Source organism: Diplodia seriata (genome assembly GCF_021436955.1).
Source record: "Diplodia seriata strain FDS-637 chromosome Unknown scaffold_1, whole genome shotgun sequence".
NCBI classification, from domain to species: domain Eukaryota; kingdom Fungi; phylum Ascomycota; class Dothideomycetes; order Botryosphaeriales; family Botryosphaeriaceae; genus Diplodia; species Diplodia seriata.
In genome coordinates, this window is record NW_027117308.1 from 4,255,194 (window position 1) to 4,272,092 (window position 16,899).

At 57.4% G+C, this 16,899-nt stretch overlaps 6 protein-coding genes across 6 annotated transcripts; 4 read left to right on the forward strand and 2 right to left on the reverse strand.

Annotated features, from left to right (window-relative positions):
* Positions 1-305: 305 nt before the first annotated feature.
* Positions 306-1,462, forward strand: SLS55_001231 (uncharacterized protein; the record flags this gene model as incomplete). Its single annotated transcript, XM_066772727.1, has 4 exons — positions 306-357; positions 419-579; positions 645-1,088; positions 1,142-1,462. The coding sequence occupies 4 exons, from the start codon at positions 306-308 to the stop codon at positions 1,460-1,462; spliced, it is 978 nt and encodes a 325-aa protein (XP_066638006.1).
* A 289-nt stretch (positions 1,463-1,751) lies between these two features.
* On the reverse strand, positions 1,752-3,660 carry TYR1 (prephenate dehydrogenase (NADP(+)); the record flags this gene model as incomplete). The annotated part of the gene is made up of 6 exons (XM_066772728.1): positions 1,752-1,904; positions 1,958-2,089; positions 2,176-2,921; positions 2,995-3,106; positions 3,172-3,232; positions 3,572-3,660. 6 exons carry the CDS (start codon positions 3,658-3,660, stop codon positions 1,752-1,754), a joined length of 1,293 nt encoding a protein of 430 aa, XP_066638007.1.
* Positions 3,661-4,007: 347 nt separating this feature from the next.
* RPS14B (40S ribosomal protein uS11) lies at positions 4,008-5,054 on the forward strand (the record flags this gene model as incomplete). Its single annotated transcript, XM_066772729.1, has 4 exons — positions 4,008-4,081; positions 4,142-4,181; positions 4,663-4,739; positions 4,793-5,054. 4 exons carry the CDS (start codon positions 4,008-4,010, stop codon positions 5,052-5,054), a joined length of 453 nt encoding a protein of 150 aa, XP_066638008.1.
* Positions 5,055-5,981: 927 nt separating this feature from the next.
* SLS55_001234 (uncharacterized protein) lies at positions 5,982-7,370 on the forward strand (the record flags this gene model as incomplete). Its single annotated transcript, XM_066772730.1, has 1 exon — positions 5,982-7,370. One exon carries the CDS (start codon positions 5,982-5,984, stop codon positions 7,368-7,370), a length of 1,389 nt encoding a protein of 462 aa, XP_066638009.1.
* A 632-nt stretch (positions 7,371-8,002) lies between these two features.
* On the reverse strand, positions 8,003-12,557 carry VIP1 (inositol hexakisphosphate and diphosphoinositol-pentakisphosphate kinase; the record flags this gene model as incomplete). Its single annotated transcript, XM_066772731.1, has 2 exons — positions 8,003-11,955; positions 12,119-12,557. 2 exons carry the CDS (start codon positions 12,555-12,557, stop codon positions 8,003-8,005), a joined length of 4,392 nt encoding a protein of 1,463 aa, XP_066638010.1.
* A 794-nt stretch (positions 12,558-13,351) lies between these two features.
* On the forward strand, positions 13,352-16,604 carry UTP21 (rRNA-processing protein utp21; the record flags this gene model as incomplete). The annotated part of the gene is made up of 3 exons (XM_066772732.1): positions 13,352-13,483; positions 13,532-15,361; positions 15,411-16,604. The coding sequence occupies 3 exons, from the start codon at positions 13,352-13,354 to the stop codon at positions 16,602-16,604; spliced, it is 3,156 nt and encodes a 1,051-aa protein (XP_066638011.1).
* Positions 16,605-16,899: the final 295 nt, after the last annotated feature.

Genomic DNA, 16,899 nt, shown 5'->3' on the forward strand with positions numbered 1-16,899 from the left:
AGAGCCGCGCAGTCGATAGAACAACTACAGTCTTGGCAATGGATTAGACGCGAACAGCAGGGTGCAAGGGCGAGGAGGAGGAGCCGGGGGCGTCGCTCGGATTAGCGTCGCGCGCCGTGGAAGCTTGGCGCGCCCTGCGGTCTGTGCGGCCAGAAAAGGCGTCACCCACCTCCGTCCATCCTCCGCATTTCTTGTCCGCTCGCCTCCCGAAAGCTGGACCTCTGACGCCCGCAAAGGTCCTGCGCTCGCCTGCCCCATTGCTACTGCTCCTACTCCTGCTTTTTTCTCCATCCGCACCCGCAGCAATGGCCCCCACGAAGGACCAGTCCGTCTCTTTCGACGCCATCATTCAACGCGGTACGAGCGCGCTTCCGCCTCCTATCCTTTTACTCGAAGCTAACCACCCATGATCGTGAAGGCCGCGACCAGCAAAAGCGAGAGGCCCTTGCAAATGAGATCTTGGGCTCCGGTCGCAGGAAGAGCGCTCCGGGCACCGCTGCTCTGAACAACAACTACAATAACCGCAAGGCCGCTCCCGCCGCTGGAGGCAGTCTGGCTAGCCGCATGGGCGTCACCAAGGTGTGCTGCATTACCGCCCTTCTCCCGAGTCCGAAGGCTGCTAACCACTCGACCTTGTGCGACAGCGCTCCTCCTCTGCCATCCCAAAGCCAAGCATCAACAACACTCGCTGGGGCCATGACCTCCACCATGTGAACAACCCGCGCGCATCCCGTTTCCCTCAGCTCCCTCGCACCCAGTCTGCCTCTCGCCTTGAGCGCGGCAATCGCCTGTACCAGGAGCTCCGCCAGGAGCCGTCGTCCAACGGACCGCACAATCCGACCACCCAGACCAAGGGCGCAAGTGGCATCAACATTCGTGGCGCTGCCCAGCCTACCGGCTGGACTGTTGTCGCAAGCAACTTCGCTCCTGGCACCACTGCTGCGGACATTGAGGCTGTCATGACTCCCATTGGTGGAGAGATGCTGGGTTGTAGGCTTACCAGCTCTCATCCGACTGTCATTGCTGAGATGCAGTTCACCGAGAAGAGCGGTGCCGACAACGTCATCACCATGTTCAACAACCGCAAGGTACATGCACATCACATGCTTCGAGCGATTCAGTGCTGACGCCCTCCGAACAGGCCGATGGCAGGCTTCTCTATGTCTTCATGAAGGAGAGCGGTCCTAGCCCCGTCATGCCGGGCCAGCGTTCCGGACACCAGCCTCAGAAGGCCACTGAGGACCGTGATGGCATGGACGTTGACAAGGATGACATTGATAGGAGGGAGCCCGACAGGTCCATCAGGCGCGCGGAGCCTGAGTACCAGGAGGGCAGGTACGGCTTCCCGGACAACAGCGGCCGCGACAACTATAGGCGTGATGACCGCTGGGACAACCGTAGGAGTGAGGGTCGCCTGTACTCCGACAACATGAGACGCAACGATCGCGGTTACCGCCGCTGAAGAGTTAGACGCCGGGAGCAGGACATGAGTACCTAAGTCTCGCACGAGTACACGGTGGGTTTTTGCGCACCTACGCGTGGAATGATGTTCACTTGAGCACAGAAGGCGTTTGCACGGCAAAAGGCGTTCACAATGATTGAGCGCCGGACACGGTTGGGGAGCACAAAAACGACCACAATACCCATGATTGGCTTCATTATGGACTGGATGTAGGATCAAAACTATGAGGCGACCACCTTGGCGGGTCGGGGGATCACCACCTATGATAAACCCTCCAATAAAACTATTTCTAGGACTTCGTGGTCTTCGCCAAGATCGTCTTGATCATCTCGTTACCCACCCTCTTTGCCTCTGGGAAACGCGGTTCGAAAAAGGTCTGAATGTGCTCAAACTTCTCACGGTACGCGTCCATGTGACCTAGGCTCACGCGGTCACTCCAATCCTGTTGGTTTCTTGTGTAAGCCTCTGGAAATCACCGATGGGAGGTCGACATACTCTGGCCGCGAACGTAAACTCAAGATCATCAGCACGGAAGGTATTGTCGTGGATGGCCGTCTCAATCACCTCCTCCAGTAGCTCAGGTTTGCGGAAGAGGTATTCCGTGATACCCAGCCAAAGACGAAAGAGCTGTGTCGACATATCAGCAAACAACGAAACCCCCAAACGGCACCTCATGGAAGCGTTCGCGGGACGGATCGAAGGGACCAACTTACCGGCGTCGAACAAATCATATGATCGTACGGCACGATGCCCAACTTCCACCAGCAGTCCACCATGGCCAACAAGCTCAAATGGTTGTTCCTGACGCGCTCCGGCGGCTTCTCGCCCAGGCTGAAGCGATCCAGCACCTCGTCTTTGAGCAGCAGGTCCTCGTCGCCGCCGTCGCCCCTAAAGACGGCCTTCGCGGCGGTGTAGATGCGGGCGCGCAGCTCGTCCTTGTGGCCGGCCAGCATGAGCTTGAAGAGCTCGGTGACGCTCTCGGCGTACTGGCGGATCTGGCGGCGGGCGTAGGGGTTGAGGATGGCAAGGCCGGCGTAGACGTGCCACTTGTTGCTGTAGATGCGCAGCGTCACGTTGATCTTGACGTTCTCGATGCCGCCGACGTAGCGCGGCATCTCCCACGGGAACTGCGCGTTGGCGTGCCACGCCGCGCCCATGGACAGGAAGGCCGCGTGCGTCACTGCCTGCGTGTCGGCCGTGATGCGGTCGTGCTCGGCGGCGGTGAGGTAGACGTGCTTGGATTGCAGGCACGTCAAGATGCGCTCGACCAGCGCGAAGGACGTGGAAGACGCCCGGTGCTGGATTAGGACGAGAGGCTGGCCCTTGGGGTCCACGCCTGGGCCGTGCAGCGAGTGGACGGGCACGATCTCGACGTCTGGCGGCAGGTGTTTCTCGAAGGCGGCGATTTCGGGGGCTTTGCATGAGGTTTGCCCACCGACAATGGCACCCAATTTGGTGGCTGTGATGGAGCAACAGGGAGGATCAGAATGTGTACGATGGTGCATGGTCTCAGGTGGTCATTCAAGGCATACATGGACCGTACTTGGCTACGACGCTGTCGATGGCCTCAGCTGGCACGCTGTAGATGATGTAGTCACTGCATCTGGAGACGAGATGGCCGTCCGGGTATATGTGTATATTGTTCTAGCGCGAGCCTCAGCCAGCCGCTCACGGTATGCTCTAAATAGAATTCAAAATGTGTGCCATACGTGTCCGGCGTACAACTGCTTCAATTCTTCGTACTTGCTCGGCGCATCGCAGGCGTTGACCCTGTACAGGATCAATCATCAGATGGACATGTCACATCCTTCGAACAGGCATCTGTGAAAAACTTTTCGTACGTTAGCAAAACTGGTCTGCTAGACGGATGAAATGCGAGGTGGAAAAGTGTGTTGCGGTTCAGACAAATAAAGAAAAAGGTAGCTGAGATGTTACATCATCGATGACCTCCCGCAACTCCCAGACCAGAATGGCCGAACGGTTGTTACGAAAAGCCATACTCGAGCCAAATGCACTCAAGTCATCATTGCAAGGAAAGGAAGTGGAGGGGGAGAATTTCTTACCTTGCAAGTCCTGCCGCCAGGCCATTCCTCGTCCACACATACTTACCTCCAACCAGCGTCGCTGATCCTCGTCGCATAGAGCTTCCCCATGTCGCCCATGCCAATGATGCCGACCGCCTTCTCTGAGTCCGCCATGGTTGCAAGCGAGTACGCACGGTCGGTTGCTCGAGTGCTGCTGTGTGATTCGAAAGGTTCGTCGTCAAAACCAGGCAAATCGCAGTCTCAGGTGGGCGCAGCGGACATTTCTCAGTCGCGCGGTGCAGGATGGAAGAAAAAGAGAAAGGTGGAGAGGCGCGCGAAGTCAGTTGAGAAGAAAAGGCCGCGAAGCGAAGCGCCAGTCGGTGCAACGCCGGGCCGCAAAAAATCTTGGCAGCCCACACCGCGCGAAAAACGACCTGCCGCCTTCCTTCCCTCTTTTCGCGACGACCATCCGCGACCTTTGACAGCCAACACACCCCGTCATCACCCCAAAAACCGACGCCATGCCCCCCAAGAAGGTCGCCCGCGCTCCCCAGGAGAACGTCCAGCTCGGACCCAACGTCCGCGAGGGCGAGCTGTAAGTTGCATCGCTCCCGAAGTACCGTCGTCCGATCTGCTCGCTGACTTTGGCCCGTAGCGTCTTCGGCGTTGCCCGTATCTTCGCCTCCTTCAACGATGTGAGTGCACAATCTATGCAAACTTCTTTGTTCCAGTCGAAAGTCCATCGGGGATCACTCTGCGCGACCGGCCGTCATGCCGAAAGCTCTCCATTGGATGAAGAGGAGGAGATGTCTATGGCGGGAGTGCGGTTTCGCAACGGGGAATGCACTCGACTCCCGAGTCATGTTCAAGAGCTGGTTTCACGCGTAGCCGATGCGCAGACGTTGGATGCCATCTGTGATGTGCATCGCCAGTCTTGGACTGTGGAAGCGCCCCTGGGAGTTGCAGTGCCCCACCAATGAGGCATGTGACTCTTAGGACGCAGCAGCTTGTCTGTATTGTTTGGGAAACTCTTGCAGACCTGGTGCATCACGGTGTGGCGATGCGCAGACGCGCAGATTGCTGAGTCGGAAGAAATTGAGCAGAGGATTCGCGATGGACTTTCGCATACGGACAAGTTGGAATCACTGGGATCGGACGCTAATTTGGATTTTCTAGACCTTCGTCCACGTCACTGATCTCTCGGGTCGTGAAACCATCTCCCGTGTCACCGGTGGCATGAAGGTCAAGGCTGAGTATGTTTAGCTTCTTCCTGTTCCGTAGGAAGAGGGTGCTAACAAGATCACAGCCGTGACGAGTCCTCCCCTTACGCTGCCATGTTGGCTGCTCAGGACGTCGCTACCCGCTGCAAGGAGCTCGGCATCACTGCCCTCCACGTCAAGATCAGGGCCACTGGCGGTAACGGCACCAAGACCCCCGGTCCCGGTGCCCAGTCGGCTCTCCGTGCCCTTGCCCGTGCCGGCATGAAGATCGGCCGCATCGAGGACGTCACGCCCACTCCTTCCGACTCTACTCGCAGGAAGGGTGGTCGCCGCGGTCGTCGTTTGTGATTTGGTGCTGGTGGTTATGGGTGTGCGTTCGAGGTCTATGGGGCTGATGACAACTACGAGAGGAACGGCTTTTATCGCCTGGTCCTCACTTTTTCGGCTTGTCACATTGAATTGACCATCAGATCATTTCTCACGTGCACTCGCCAGTTCACCCAACTTTAGGCAGCAAAAAAGGAATGTAAGGATCACGAATCATCCCCCGTGCTCTTCGTGACACTCGCCGCCTACTACGGCAACCTCAAATTTTCTGCCCGCACAGTCTCTTCTAGCTGAAAGCGGTTCCTGGTATTGAGGGAGATTACCGCTGCACTTCATGCAGACCAATCATTCGCATAATCAATCAGGTCTGTGTGCGGTGTAGCCATGGTGGGACTGTCTGAGAAAACTGAACGGATCTCACATTCCGTTTTGTGGTTTTGACTCCCTACATATCTTCGTTTCGTCTGTGCTTGAGTACCAGTAGAAAAAAAAAAATACTACCAAACTTCCAAAACGATTGGCTCTGTGACTAGTTGTGAATGGTGACCAACGTGGAAACCCGTCAGGCGGCAACAACTTTACCAAAGCGCGGATGCAGGGTCTTTGCGCGCCAGGTCCGACGTCACTCGCGCCTTCCTCCGAACATCTCACGACTACTTAACAGAAAACTCAACCGACCACGGGAAAGTGCCGTCCATTCTTTGCTAAGAGGTCCTTACTCACAACCTCCGAAGAAGCCAATTCTTGCGCGCTTTCATCACTGCGAATCAAGCTTGTGCGCCATGCGGTAAATTCCACCGTTTTCCACAACCCTCCGGACCATCTTTTGTGGCAACAATTCCTACCCGCGCCACTCAAGCCACATCCTTTCAATCTTGAAGCATCCAAAGCCAAGAACGGTGACGCTTGTGGAATACTGGAACATTGCTCCACATCGAGAAGTCGAACATGGATGCAACACCCTGCGTCCTGCTCCTTGTGCCCGCCGGCGCGCTGGGCGGCATCAACCTGCTCTCCTTCACCACGACCCCGCGCTTCAAGGGCATCAAGGACCTGCCGGGCGGCTGGCACTTCGTCTTCACCAGCAGCACCACCTCGCTCTCCGTCCGCCACGGCGCCTGGTTCCACGTCAACGAGACGCCGTCGTCGTCGTCTTCTCCGCCCGACCTGTTCGTCAAGAAGTGGGATGCGCAGCACGAGGAGCTCGTGCCCGAAACCGACCCGGCCGAGGTGCTGCGCTGGCGCGCGAACCTGGGGGCGATCTGGCGGGAGGGCCTGACGCCGTATCGGCAGAGCGCGAGTAAGGACGCGGATGATGAGGGGGACAAGGAGCTGGACTGGCGGGCGCTGACGGATGCGATTGGCGAGGCGTTGCTGGATAGGGTTCTCGGCGGCGGGGGAGGGGTGGGGGACCAGCAGCATTGGGGCTTGACGAGCGCGAGCAGCGCGGCGAGGGATGCCGACGACATACCCGGGTTGTCGAACGATTGTGGTGGCGGCGACAGCGGTGGCGGTGCGGTTTGGCAGCCGGAGAAGGAGCTGGAGCTGCTGCCGGTCGATTTGAAGATGACTTGGGGTGAGGGTGTCACGGGCAGGGAACGCACGGAGGCGGCGCAGGATCGGTCGTGGGCGCTGGGGGAGCTTGTGGAGAGAGTGTGCGGAGGGAGGGAGGAAGAGGTGTTGGGGGAGCTGCAATTCACGTTTCTGATGGTGCTGACGCTGAACAACAACAGCTGCCTGGAGCAGTGGAAGAGGCTGCTCGAGCTGCTGACGACCTGCAAGAAGGCAGTCGTGCAGAGGCCGGGGTTTTACTGCAGATTCTTGCGGCTCTTGCGGTTGCAGCTGCAGCATTGTCAAGATACGGAAGCGATGCTGTTCGATCTTAGCGACGAGGGCGGATCGTTGCTAAAAGGCTTACTGAGGAAGTTCAGGAAGGGGTTGGAGGAGCTAGACGGCAAGGGCAAGTCGGACGTCTTGGATGAGTTGAACGAGCTGGAAGACTTTCTGAAGGGAGAATACGGCTGGCAGTTGGATGACTCGTTCGTGAGGAGAGGAATGCTGGAGCTTGAAGACGGCGAGCAGGTTGAGATGGATGTGGGAACGCGGTTCGACGAGGACGACGAAGCCGGAGAATTCGCGCCGATGGTTGTAGAGTTGACCGAGGAACAGGCGAAGAGTCTGGGCGACTTTCGGGCGGAAGGCGGCAGTGGAGGTGCACAGGGGGCGGAGCAGCAAGGCGGGAGGCTGGCGAAGCCTGAGTCTGGCATTGCGGGGGAGGAGGTGCAGGAGGAATCGGAGGATGAAGTGGACCTGGAGGATCTGGATGCGAGATACTAATCCTTACGCAACAAGGTCTTGACGCGGACAGAGGAAGTTTGCATCGAAAGCTATTGGGGAGACATAATGATATCCAAAGGAGTGAAGCCAATGTCTCGCATGCGTAAAGCTCAGGTTGCAAATGTCATGAAGATAGCAATGGAGTCTGAGTAGTTACAGAGGCGTCATCCGCAATAACATGGGAAATACTGAACTGTGAGAGTTGTATTGTTGTGGTATTGAGAGAGAGCTGGGCCTTTGATGTTTGTACTGTTTGGACACGCTATACCCTATCGGAGAATCATCGAGACTCCAGTCCAACAGCGCACTGCTCGTTGGGATTTCGACGGGGTTGGCCTCGGACATTCATTCAAACACGTCCATAATTGCATCATACCGTTAGTCCGTTTTGACTCTATTGTGTTTCATTGAGTTCTTTACAGAATGTCATCTACAGGTGCACCATCAACTTCCTAGATTCCTTAAACCAACCGTTTCCATGCTAACGACAGGCATGTCTGGGATCAGACGTCGTGATTGAGGAGCAAGGCCCTATGCTCCTGTGACATTTGGAGAGGCAGAAAAGGGAAGACGGTAACATAATCAACGATCTACCAAAAAAAGAGAGAGAAAAAAGGTAAGCTTCTCCCCGTCTATACCTGTTGTTGCTCTTGCTGCTCTTGCTCTTGTTGCTGCTCCGGCGGCGGCGAGGCCGGCTTCTTTTCCAAAACCTCCTCGGCCGCCCCCAACTTACTTTCAACCTCCACGAGCTTCTCTTCCAGCCTATCCCTCACCTCTTCCTCCACCTCCTCCGCCCTGTCCGCCAAAAGCTCTTGGGAGTCCTTGTCCGACTTCATGCCGAACGCCTGCGGCACCTTCTCGCTGAGGTTGATGGCGATGAAGCTCTTGGGCAGCTTGACCGTGTGGAACTTGTCGCGCAGCGTCTCGATGACCTGCATCCAGTCGTGGTGGCTAGTGAGGCTGCGGCGCTGGGCGATACCGATGCAGTGCTTCGAGTCGAGCTGGACGTCGAGGGGGTCGAACGTGTGGCAGCCCGGGCTGAGCGAGATGCGGATGCTGTAGTTGAAGCTGCTCGGCTCGTCGGCGCCCGTCGAGTTCTGCGACTCGAAGAGCTCGAAGCATATCTGGGAGAGGTAGTCGAGCTCGGGGATGGCGTTGCGCTTGATCTTGGTCTGAATGCCGCCCTCGAGGATGCAGTTGAGCAGCGTGTAAATGTGCGACTCCTTGGTGAAGTAGAAGAATGACTTGGGGTCCTCCGACGCCTGCACCTCCTCCAGGTCCTTGACAATCTCCTTCAGCAGTGGCAGCGATGTCAGCAGCCCAATCTCCAGCTTCTCCGCGTCCGTGATGCCGTATTCCTGCGGCCCGATGTAGTCGAAGAGCACCTTGCACAGCTTGTACAGCTCGCGCAGGCGCTCCAAACGGGCGTCGGTCTTAACCTTGGAAGGCAGCGAGCCGTTACCGACGCCCTCGAAGAGGTTGAAGTAGGACTCGGGCGCGGGCGACTGTTCCTTTGACCGGTTATTGAATGCCGAGGCGGCTTCGGATCGGCGTCTGAAGCCGATACGATGGGATATGCTTCCCTTGTCGTGGGGAGGCTGCTCCTTCGGTGGATCATGCATGGGCTCTGACGGGCTGGGCGGCTGCGTAGACTTGGCGCTTACTGTGTTACTGCTCCCAATCGCTGTCTCTTCGAGCGTATCCTCCTCCAGCAGGCTGCTATCAGGCGTGAAGACCCATTCGAGGAACTGCCGGTTGTGAAGAGCATCGAACTTCATGGTGTCGTACAACTCGGAGATCTTACTAGGATCGACCTTCTCCTCATCGCAGAACTCTTTGAAGAGCTTCTCCCATCTCTCCCGGAAGAGCTCGGGGTCTTCACCGCTGCACCAGCGCGCCTGGATGTTCGTGACATTGGCGGACGTGTTTGCCACCGCGGAGCCTCCTCCGTTGGACGTGTCGGGCGTCGAGCCCTTCGCGACAGCAACCAAAGACGATGCTGCATTGCTACGCAACTTGGTGAAGTTGTGGCGCATAACCTTGCGGTGGAACTTCATCAACTCAACAACGCGGCGGACGACGATGAATGGCTCCGGCATGTTGTCGGGCCAAGCAAACTGCGGTGGCGCTTTGTTGCCCTGACGCAGGAGGATCTTCAGCTTCTTCTTGACCTTGTCCATCTCATCCTTGGCAGCGTTAGAATCATCCAGAAGGTCCTTCCGAACAGCGATGAAGTCCGGTGGTAGCTCCTGCTGATTCAAGAAAGTAGTTGCGAAAATCTGAGCGCTTGTGGTTGAACGCCGCTCAGAGCTGCTGTAGACGCGGACGTCATCCAGAGCATCCCGATTCATCAGAAGCATGTCGTTCCTGAGATTCTCGCCAAGGTCATGAGCCTGGTATCGGGCTGAGTGAGTGGGCTCGCCGCCCCATTTGATGATCAGTTGGAGCTTGTCGAGGATCAGATTGTTTTCCGCAGCGGCAATCCGTGAAAGAGTTATGCCCGAGAGAGAGTCACTTCGCTTCTCTCTCCAGGCCTTCAGCTTCTCAGGATCTGTAGGAGGTCTATCATCTCCTGTCAGAACTTCGTGTGCCTTCTCGGTCTCGCTTTCCGAAGGCATATCAGCGAGCAGCTCTGGTGGCATTTCCTCCTTCGTGCGCTTCCGGAACATGGGTTTGATTTGGACCTTGGTTCCTGGCCACCCAATGCGCTTATTCAACGCATTTCTCAAGCTCATGAGCTTGTCACTGTCCTCCTCACCTTCCGCAAAAGCCTTGGTAACTGCGTCCTGAACGCTCTGAAGTGCCGCCTCGCCAGTCAGCAGAACCTCCTCCTGGTGCCCCTTCAGTAGATCGATAAAGGGCTTTGTGTGGAAGCTGTACTTAATCTTCTGTTTTGGTGTCCTGTCAGCGTGTCGGATAACGGAAACCATGCCCTTGAGCTTCCACTGAGCCTTGGACGCCGGCTTTGGCGGAGGCACAGCCGGCTCCTCAGCCTCAGTCTTGGGATGCGAAGTGACTTCTGCAACAGCGGGAGGTGGAAGCATGTCAGGCGCAGGTGACGAAGTCTGCGGAGCCTTTTCGAGACTTGGCGGAGATGTGATCGGAGTTGTAGTGGACGAAAGCTCAGGTGAGCCCGAGCCATGGCTATGGTGACCGGCCACGTGGTGTGCAATCCGTGACATACTCGGGCTTTTGAGTATGGATTTGAGCTGAGCCCTGTGACCACTGTGTGTGTTCTTCCTCGAGTGGCCCGGCTTGTCAGGGGGAGGTATTTCGTCGCTTTCGCTGGCTGGCTGTTGAGCTGACTGAGTGCCAGTGCGACGCTGCTTCTCTTGCAGGAACATCTGTTTGAGGATGCTCGCGCATTTGTCATAGTAGTCGTTGTTATCCTTGACAAAACTCCAACCATTTACGTCGATGACATAACTCTTGTCACCGGTGCGAAGCAGGTCGAACCCGCAAACACGCTGGCCAAACCCCTGAGCAATTCTGGCGGCCATGGCAACCTCTTCCTTGGTCAAACTAGTGACGTAGCGAATTTCTTTGCCGTTGGGGTTGCGCTTTACAACGCCGTCAACCACGGGAGATTTCCGAGTTTCGGCATGACAAAAGTCAGGGCCAACCGTATAGGCCTTGACATCCTCAGCATTCTCCACCCGAAGAAATTGCTCGTAGATGTAGCTGCTGTCTGGGTCCGTAATGACTCGCGGGACCTCCAGGCTGTCGTCTGCTTCCGAACTCTTGTTGTTGACCTTCCTGAAAAGGCGGCGGCCACCTCCACCAGCACTCTTTGGGAAGAAGATATGGATATTGTGATCTTCACCACTGGTCGGCTTCTCGACAAAGGGCTTCCGAAGCTCAACGCCATCCACGCAGATGACGTCGTTGTCCTCCAGCATCTCGACACTTTGCGGTGGCTTGACGCCACCTCCGGTTCCATCCGATGCACCTTCGAGTTTCACGCCGGTCTTCTCGTACATGATACTCGCTAGCTCAGCAGAGGGGAGCGTGGGGCCGCCGTCACGATTGATCTCCACCCTCTTCGGCGTCGGCACGTTCAGCTTGTCCAGAATCTTCAAGCATATACGACGGTCCCAAAGCACGGTCTGCATAGGTAGATCATTGACGCAGAACGGCTTCCTGAGCTTAGCATAGGCGACGGCTTTATCAAGCGGAAAGCCGTCCGAGAAGAAGGATATGAGGAAGTCGCAAATGGGCCAATTCTCCACCTCTTCGTCCAGGATGACCTTGTCCCCGAAGATGATGACCTCGAAATCCTGGTTGGCGATAAGCCTGTTGAGAATGTTCCGGCTAGGCTTGCTTCTTGCTTTTGTATCCATGGCACACACTCCGATGATACCAATTGGTGGCTTTCTGGGCTCGTTCTCCTTGCCTGCAACGTAACTGCGCTCACTGGCAGGACTGCCACTACCACCGATACTGGAGCCATGTTGACTTGTTCGCCTTGCAGGATGATGAGTCCGGCTACGCGAGCGACGATGTTGGAGGAGAGGAGCAGGCGGGGTGTGGATAGGATGGCCGTTCACGGAGGAGGCCGGGACAGAGTTGGGATCAGTGCTCTGGTCTCGGGGGGAAAGTAGCTGCGACGGCGAGGGGCCGTTGTTGTGGCTGGAAGTGGTGACTGAGAAGGACGAGGTCTGCGTCGTTGCTCCATGGGAAGGACCGTCAGACTTTGCTTCGGCGACGTTAGCCTGTACAGTGGGCGGGCTGGGTGGTACTCGACATACCATCCGGTTCACTGCCCGCAATAGAGCTGGGACCGCCGGAGCTGCGGGCGTTGTTGTATATTTGCGAGCCCAGCGAATAGAGGGACGAAAAAGACATCCGGTTGGACTCTTTGTCGGCCGCGGAGGCGGCAGTTGGCGTTGGGTCATCGTCGATGGCGGACGAGTTCTGGACGTCGGGCTGGTCGAGGGTCAGGGAGGCGGCGACCAGGCTGTCGGAGGCCTTGGAGGGTCTGCGGTCATGCTGCTGGCGGGCCGTGGGCTTGGGGTTCGGCGGGGGCATAGATATGCTGGCGCGGTCTACGTCTCCCAGGCTGGTGCCAGGGTCGGCAGAGCGACTCTTGCGGTTGGCCAAGGGCGACGAGGCGCCAGACAGCGAATGTGATCCATGACGCGACCTGGTGCTCTCGGCACTAGCTGTGCGCGTTAGAGAATCGTCCATATAGGGTGGCTGAACCGATGTGACGCGCAGAACGTGGCGGTTCGAGGATTTGCTTTTGGTCGGAGGGCGGACGCGCTGCAAGAGCTGCACGCATGCCTTAGGCTCGGCATGAAATGACGTTTAGCGGGTGCATTTGGCCGGGGACACGCTCTGTTTGTCGTTGCCGCCGCCGCGTGCCCTCCCTAGCGCTGCCCTCCCCGCAACCCCACGCCCGCGCTCTCGGGTCTCCGACAGGCAGCACTGCTCTCCCTGGCTGACGGCGTGCTGCAATGACTGGTTGGCGCGAGGCGGCCACACCACCGCCGCCAGCGCCTTCACCTGGACCGTCTCGGCTGCCTGGGACTCTTGACCATGACTTCATACCGCACGTGTCTCCAGTCGGCGAGTTGTGCTTGTGGCACTGCCAGACGGGACGATCGGACGGCCTGTCTGGTCCAGGCGCTGTCTCGAGCTGCTTCATGCACACACAGCATAGCCATTGGCGTCGATCCAGGCTGATCACGCAGAGCAAAGATGCAATGAAGACGGCGCGGAGCTTGGCGTGCTGCGAGCCGCGTCAGGCTGGACACGAGCACAGACTCCCAGCTTGGCCAAACCAGTAGTGCGTCAACAAGTGCTCATGATAGTGAGCGAGCAGGGCGTCGGTGGACTTGGCGGTTGATGTGCGGCGGCCACGACTATCGCACCCCTGCTTAGCCGCGGACGCCCTGCAGATCCCGCGAGCTAGTCTAGAATTTTTCGAACCGCAGCCTCTCTCGCCGCGACGCGCTCTCTGTCTGCGAAGCCCAGCCAAGATGCCTGCGACTGTCACGAGCACCCAAGTCGCCGACGGCCGCGTCGTCAAGCGCAAGAAGCTTAATGCCACCAAAGCCCATCCCGAGGGCAAACAGCGCCCCACCAAATCGAGGCTCTTCGCGCCGTACCGAGTATGAGCCGCTGATATACTCTCCGAGGGAAACTGCTAACCCACGCAGACCGTAGGTCTGATCTCGCCTACCGATGTCCCATTTACTTCCGTTCCGCTGGGCAAGACCACATTTCAAATCACCACCTCTGTCGGCCGAAGCCTGCAAACCTACGATCTGCGCCGCGGCCTCAATCTTGTCTTTATCACGAGACCGCAAACCCCGGAGCTGATTACCGCAACGGCCGCATGGAAAGACAAGATCTTGGCGGCGTGGGGAGGGGAGGACAAGCAAGCTTCCAGGGGTGTGTGGCTGTTCAAGCGTGGCAAGAAAGTGGCCGAGCTCGAAACGCCCAAAGGTTGGGATGAGAACATCAAGCAGCTTGTGGCATTTGGCGCGTGGATCATTGGGTGTGGCTCCACAAGAATCGACGTATGGAAGTCTGAGACCTTGGAGCATTATACCACCCTCGTCGCGCCACGTGCTGGAAGCACAGGCAGCTTACTCACTGGCGGGGTCTGTAACATGCCCACCTACCTGAACAAGATCCTTGCCGGCAGACAGGATGGAAGCGTCGAGATATGGAACATCAACACCGGCAGGTTGCTCTACACGATTCTGCCTGCTGCTGCTGAGTACGGCCACGTAACCGCCCTGCAGCCAACTCCCGTCTTATCGCTCGTCGCTATAGCATACAGCAGCGGCCCTGTCGTCGTTCACGATATTCGTGCGGACAAGGAGGTCCTTACTGTGAACACCGGATCGTCGAGGAGGGCCCCGGTGACCTCGATCTCTTTCCGGACGGATGGGCAGGGCGCAGGGGAGGATGGTCGCAAGGATGGCGTTATGGCGACAGCCTCGAAGCATACCGGTGATGTGGTTTTTTGGGACTTGAACGGAGGTGGCAGGAAAATGGGTGTGCTGCGGGGTGCTCATGCTCCGCCATCGACTGCGGACGGTGGCGTCGCCGGTGGCATTAGCAAGATTGAGTTCTTGGCTGGTCAAGCCGTCGTTGTCACCAGCGGTCTCGACAATTCCCTGAAAACTTGGATTTTCGATCAGACTCCTTTCTCGCCTGTTCCTCGAATTCTCCACTCCCGCAGCGGACACGCCGCGCCCGTGTCAACCTTACAGTTCCTCCCTTCTGACGCAGATGGTGCCGATGCCGGTGGCAAGTGGCTCGTCAGTGCCAGTAAAGATCGGACGCTCTGGGGCTGGAGCTTGCGACGAGACGGCCAAAGCACGGAGCTCAGCCAGGGCAACATTCGCAAGAAAGCTAAAAAGATGGGTATTCTGAGCGAAGGCCTGGCAGCTTTGGATAGCAGCCTGTCCATCGAGGACTTGAGGGCTCCGAAAATCACCTGCATGGCATGCTCACTGAATCGCGACGGCGGTATGGGGGCAGTGCCAGGAGTCAACGCCATTTGGAACAATCCCAGCAAGGGCAAGGGTGGAACAGGAGGTGCAGAAGCAACTGGCCTTACTGGTTGGGAGAGTATGGTCACTGCACATGAGGACAGCAAGACGGCGAGGACATGGTTCTGGGGTAAGAAGAAGGCCGGCCGGTGGGCCTTTGACACAGGCGACGGGACACCGGTAACGAGTGTGGCAATCTCTCCGTGCGGTACATTCGCCCTCGTCGGATCTCGAGCAGGTGGTTTGGATATGTTCAACCTGCAATCTGGCATCCATCGTCAGCGGTTCCCCGCAAAACTCACCCCACAGCAAGCCAAGCGGTTGAAACTGCAGCAACTTGAAGAGGAGGAGTCAATGGACATTGAAGCCAAGCCGAAGAAGTTCGCAAGAGGCCAGGGCAAGCACACCAAGGCAATCACTGGTATCGCCGTGGACAGCCTAAACCGTACTGTTATTAGCTGCAGTGACGATGGCAAAGTTAAGGTAATACTTTGTTCCCAACGCGAAGTGTTCGTTTCGCTAACAATCATAGTTCTGGGACTTCACCAACGGCCAGCTACTTCACGAAATCGATTGGTTTCCTATGGTCACCATCACCAGCCTTCGCTACCACAGCTCAAGTGATCTCATTGCCTTTGCCTGCTCCGATTCTTCCATTCGCGTGGTCGATATCGAGACAAAGAAATTGGTCAGAGAGCTTTTCGGTTGCCAGGGCCAGATCAATGACTTTACGTTCTCCAATGACGGGCGCTGGATCATTGCGGCTTCGGCTGACTCCATCATCCGGGTTTGGGACCTGCCTACGGGACACATGATCGATGCGATGAAATTGCGCAGCAAATGTACTTCCCTGGGTATGTCCGTGACAGGCGAGTACCTTGCCGTTGCCCAGGAGGACAACGTTGGCGTCAACATCTGGACAAATAAGACCTTGTTCACCCATGTTCCCACTAGACACATCTCGGATGACGAGATTGCTGAGGTCGACGCACCAACAGCTTCAGGCGAAGGCGGCGAGAACATCGTCTCGGCGGCTTACGCCGAGGATGAGCAGGAGGAAGAGGAGGAAGGAGATGCTGGCATTCCGTCGGTGGATCAACTGAGCGAGTCCATCACCACACTCAGCTTGGTTCCCAAGTCAAGGTGGCAGAACCTCCTCCACCTGGACCTGATTCGGGAACGCAACAAGCCCAAGGAGGCGCCAAAGGCTCCTGAAAAGGCACCCTTCTTCCTTCCCGGTCTCAATGGCGCGGCCAATCCAGCAGCTAACGGTACCATTGCCGGGGTGGACCAGCAGGACTCTGCAGCGAAGGCTGGTCCAGTATCGCGAATCTCCAAGTCCGCGGCTCACCAGTCGGAGTTCAGCCGGCACCTTGCCAACGCTTCTGGGTCTGGCGAGTACGATGATTTGGTCTCATACCTGTCAGCGCTGCCACCAAGCGCAGCCGACTTGGCGATCCGGTCCTTGGAGACTCCGCCGTCGCATGAGTTCCTGACGTTCATTCAGGCCCTCACTGCACGGCTGCGGCAAAAACGCGACTACGAGTTGGTTCAGGCGTGGATGGCAGTGTTTTTGCGGTTGCATGGCGAGGATATCACAAGCGACGAGGAAGTTGTGGAGGCGCTGAGAGAATGGCGCGAGGAAGCGGGTAAGGAGAGACAGCGGCTTGGCAGCTTAGGCGGCTACTGCGTTGGCGTGGTGGGATTCTTGAGGAGCGCACGGTGAGCGGGTGGGTTGGGTATCAGAGACAGGGTCTAGGGACAGAATAGAGACGATAACGCCACAGCCGAAGGTCATCTCCTGTACTCGATTCGAGAGTGGCGTGAATGCGTGTTCTTTCGTATTGGGGTCCGGCTTGCAGATGCGCTGCATGCCGCCGAAAGCGGTTGCATGTCCGTCGTCCAGCTGGCGGTTGCTTTTGTTGCTGCGAGGCTGGTTCGTCTTTCAATAGTTCTGCGCGCACGCATCGGGGCGGCCAGGACTTGCATGTCAGTGGCTCAGTGCGGCTCTCTGGTGACAG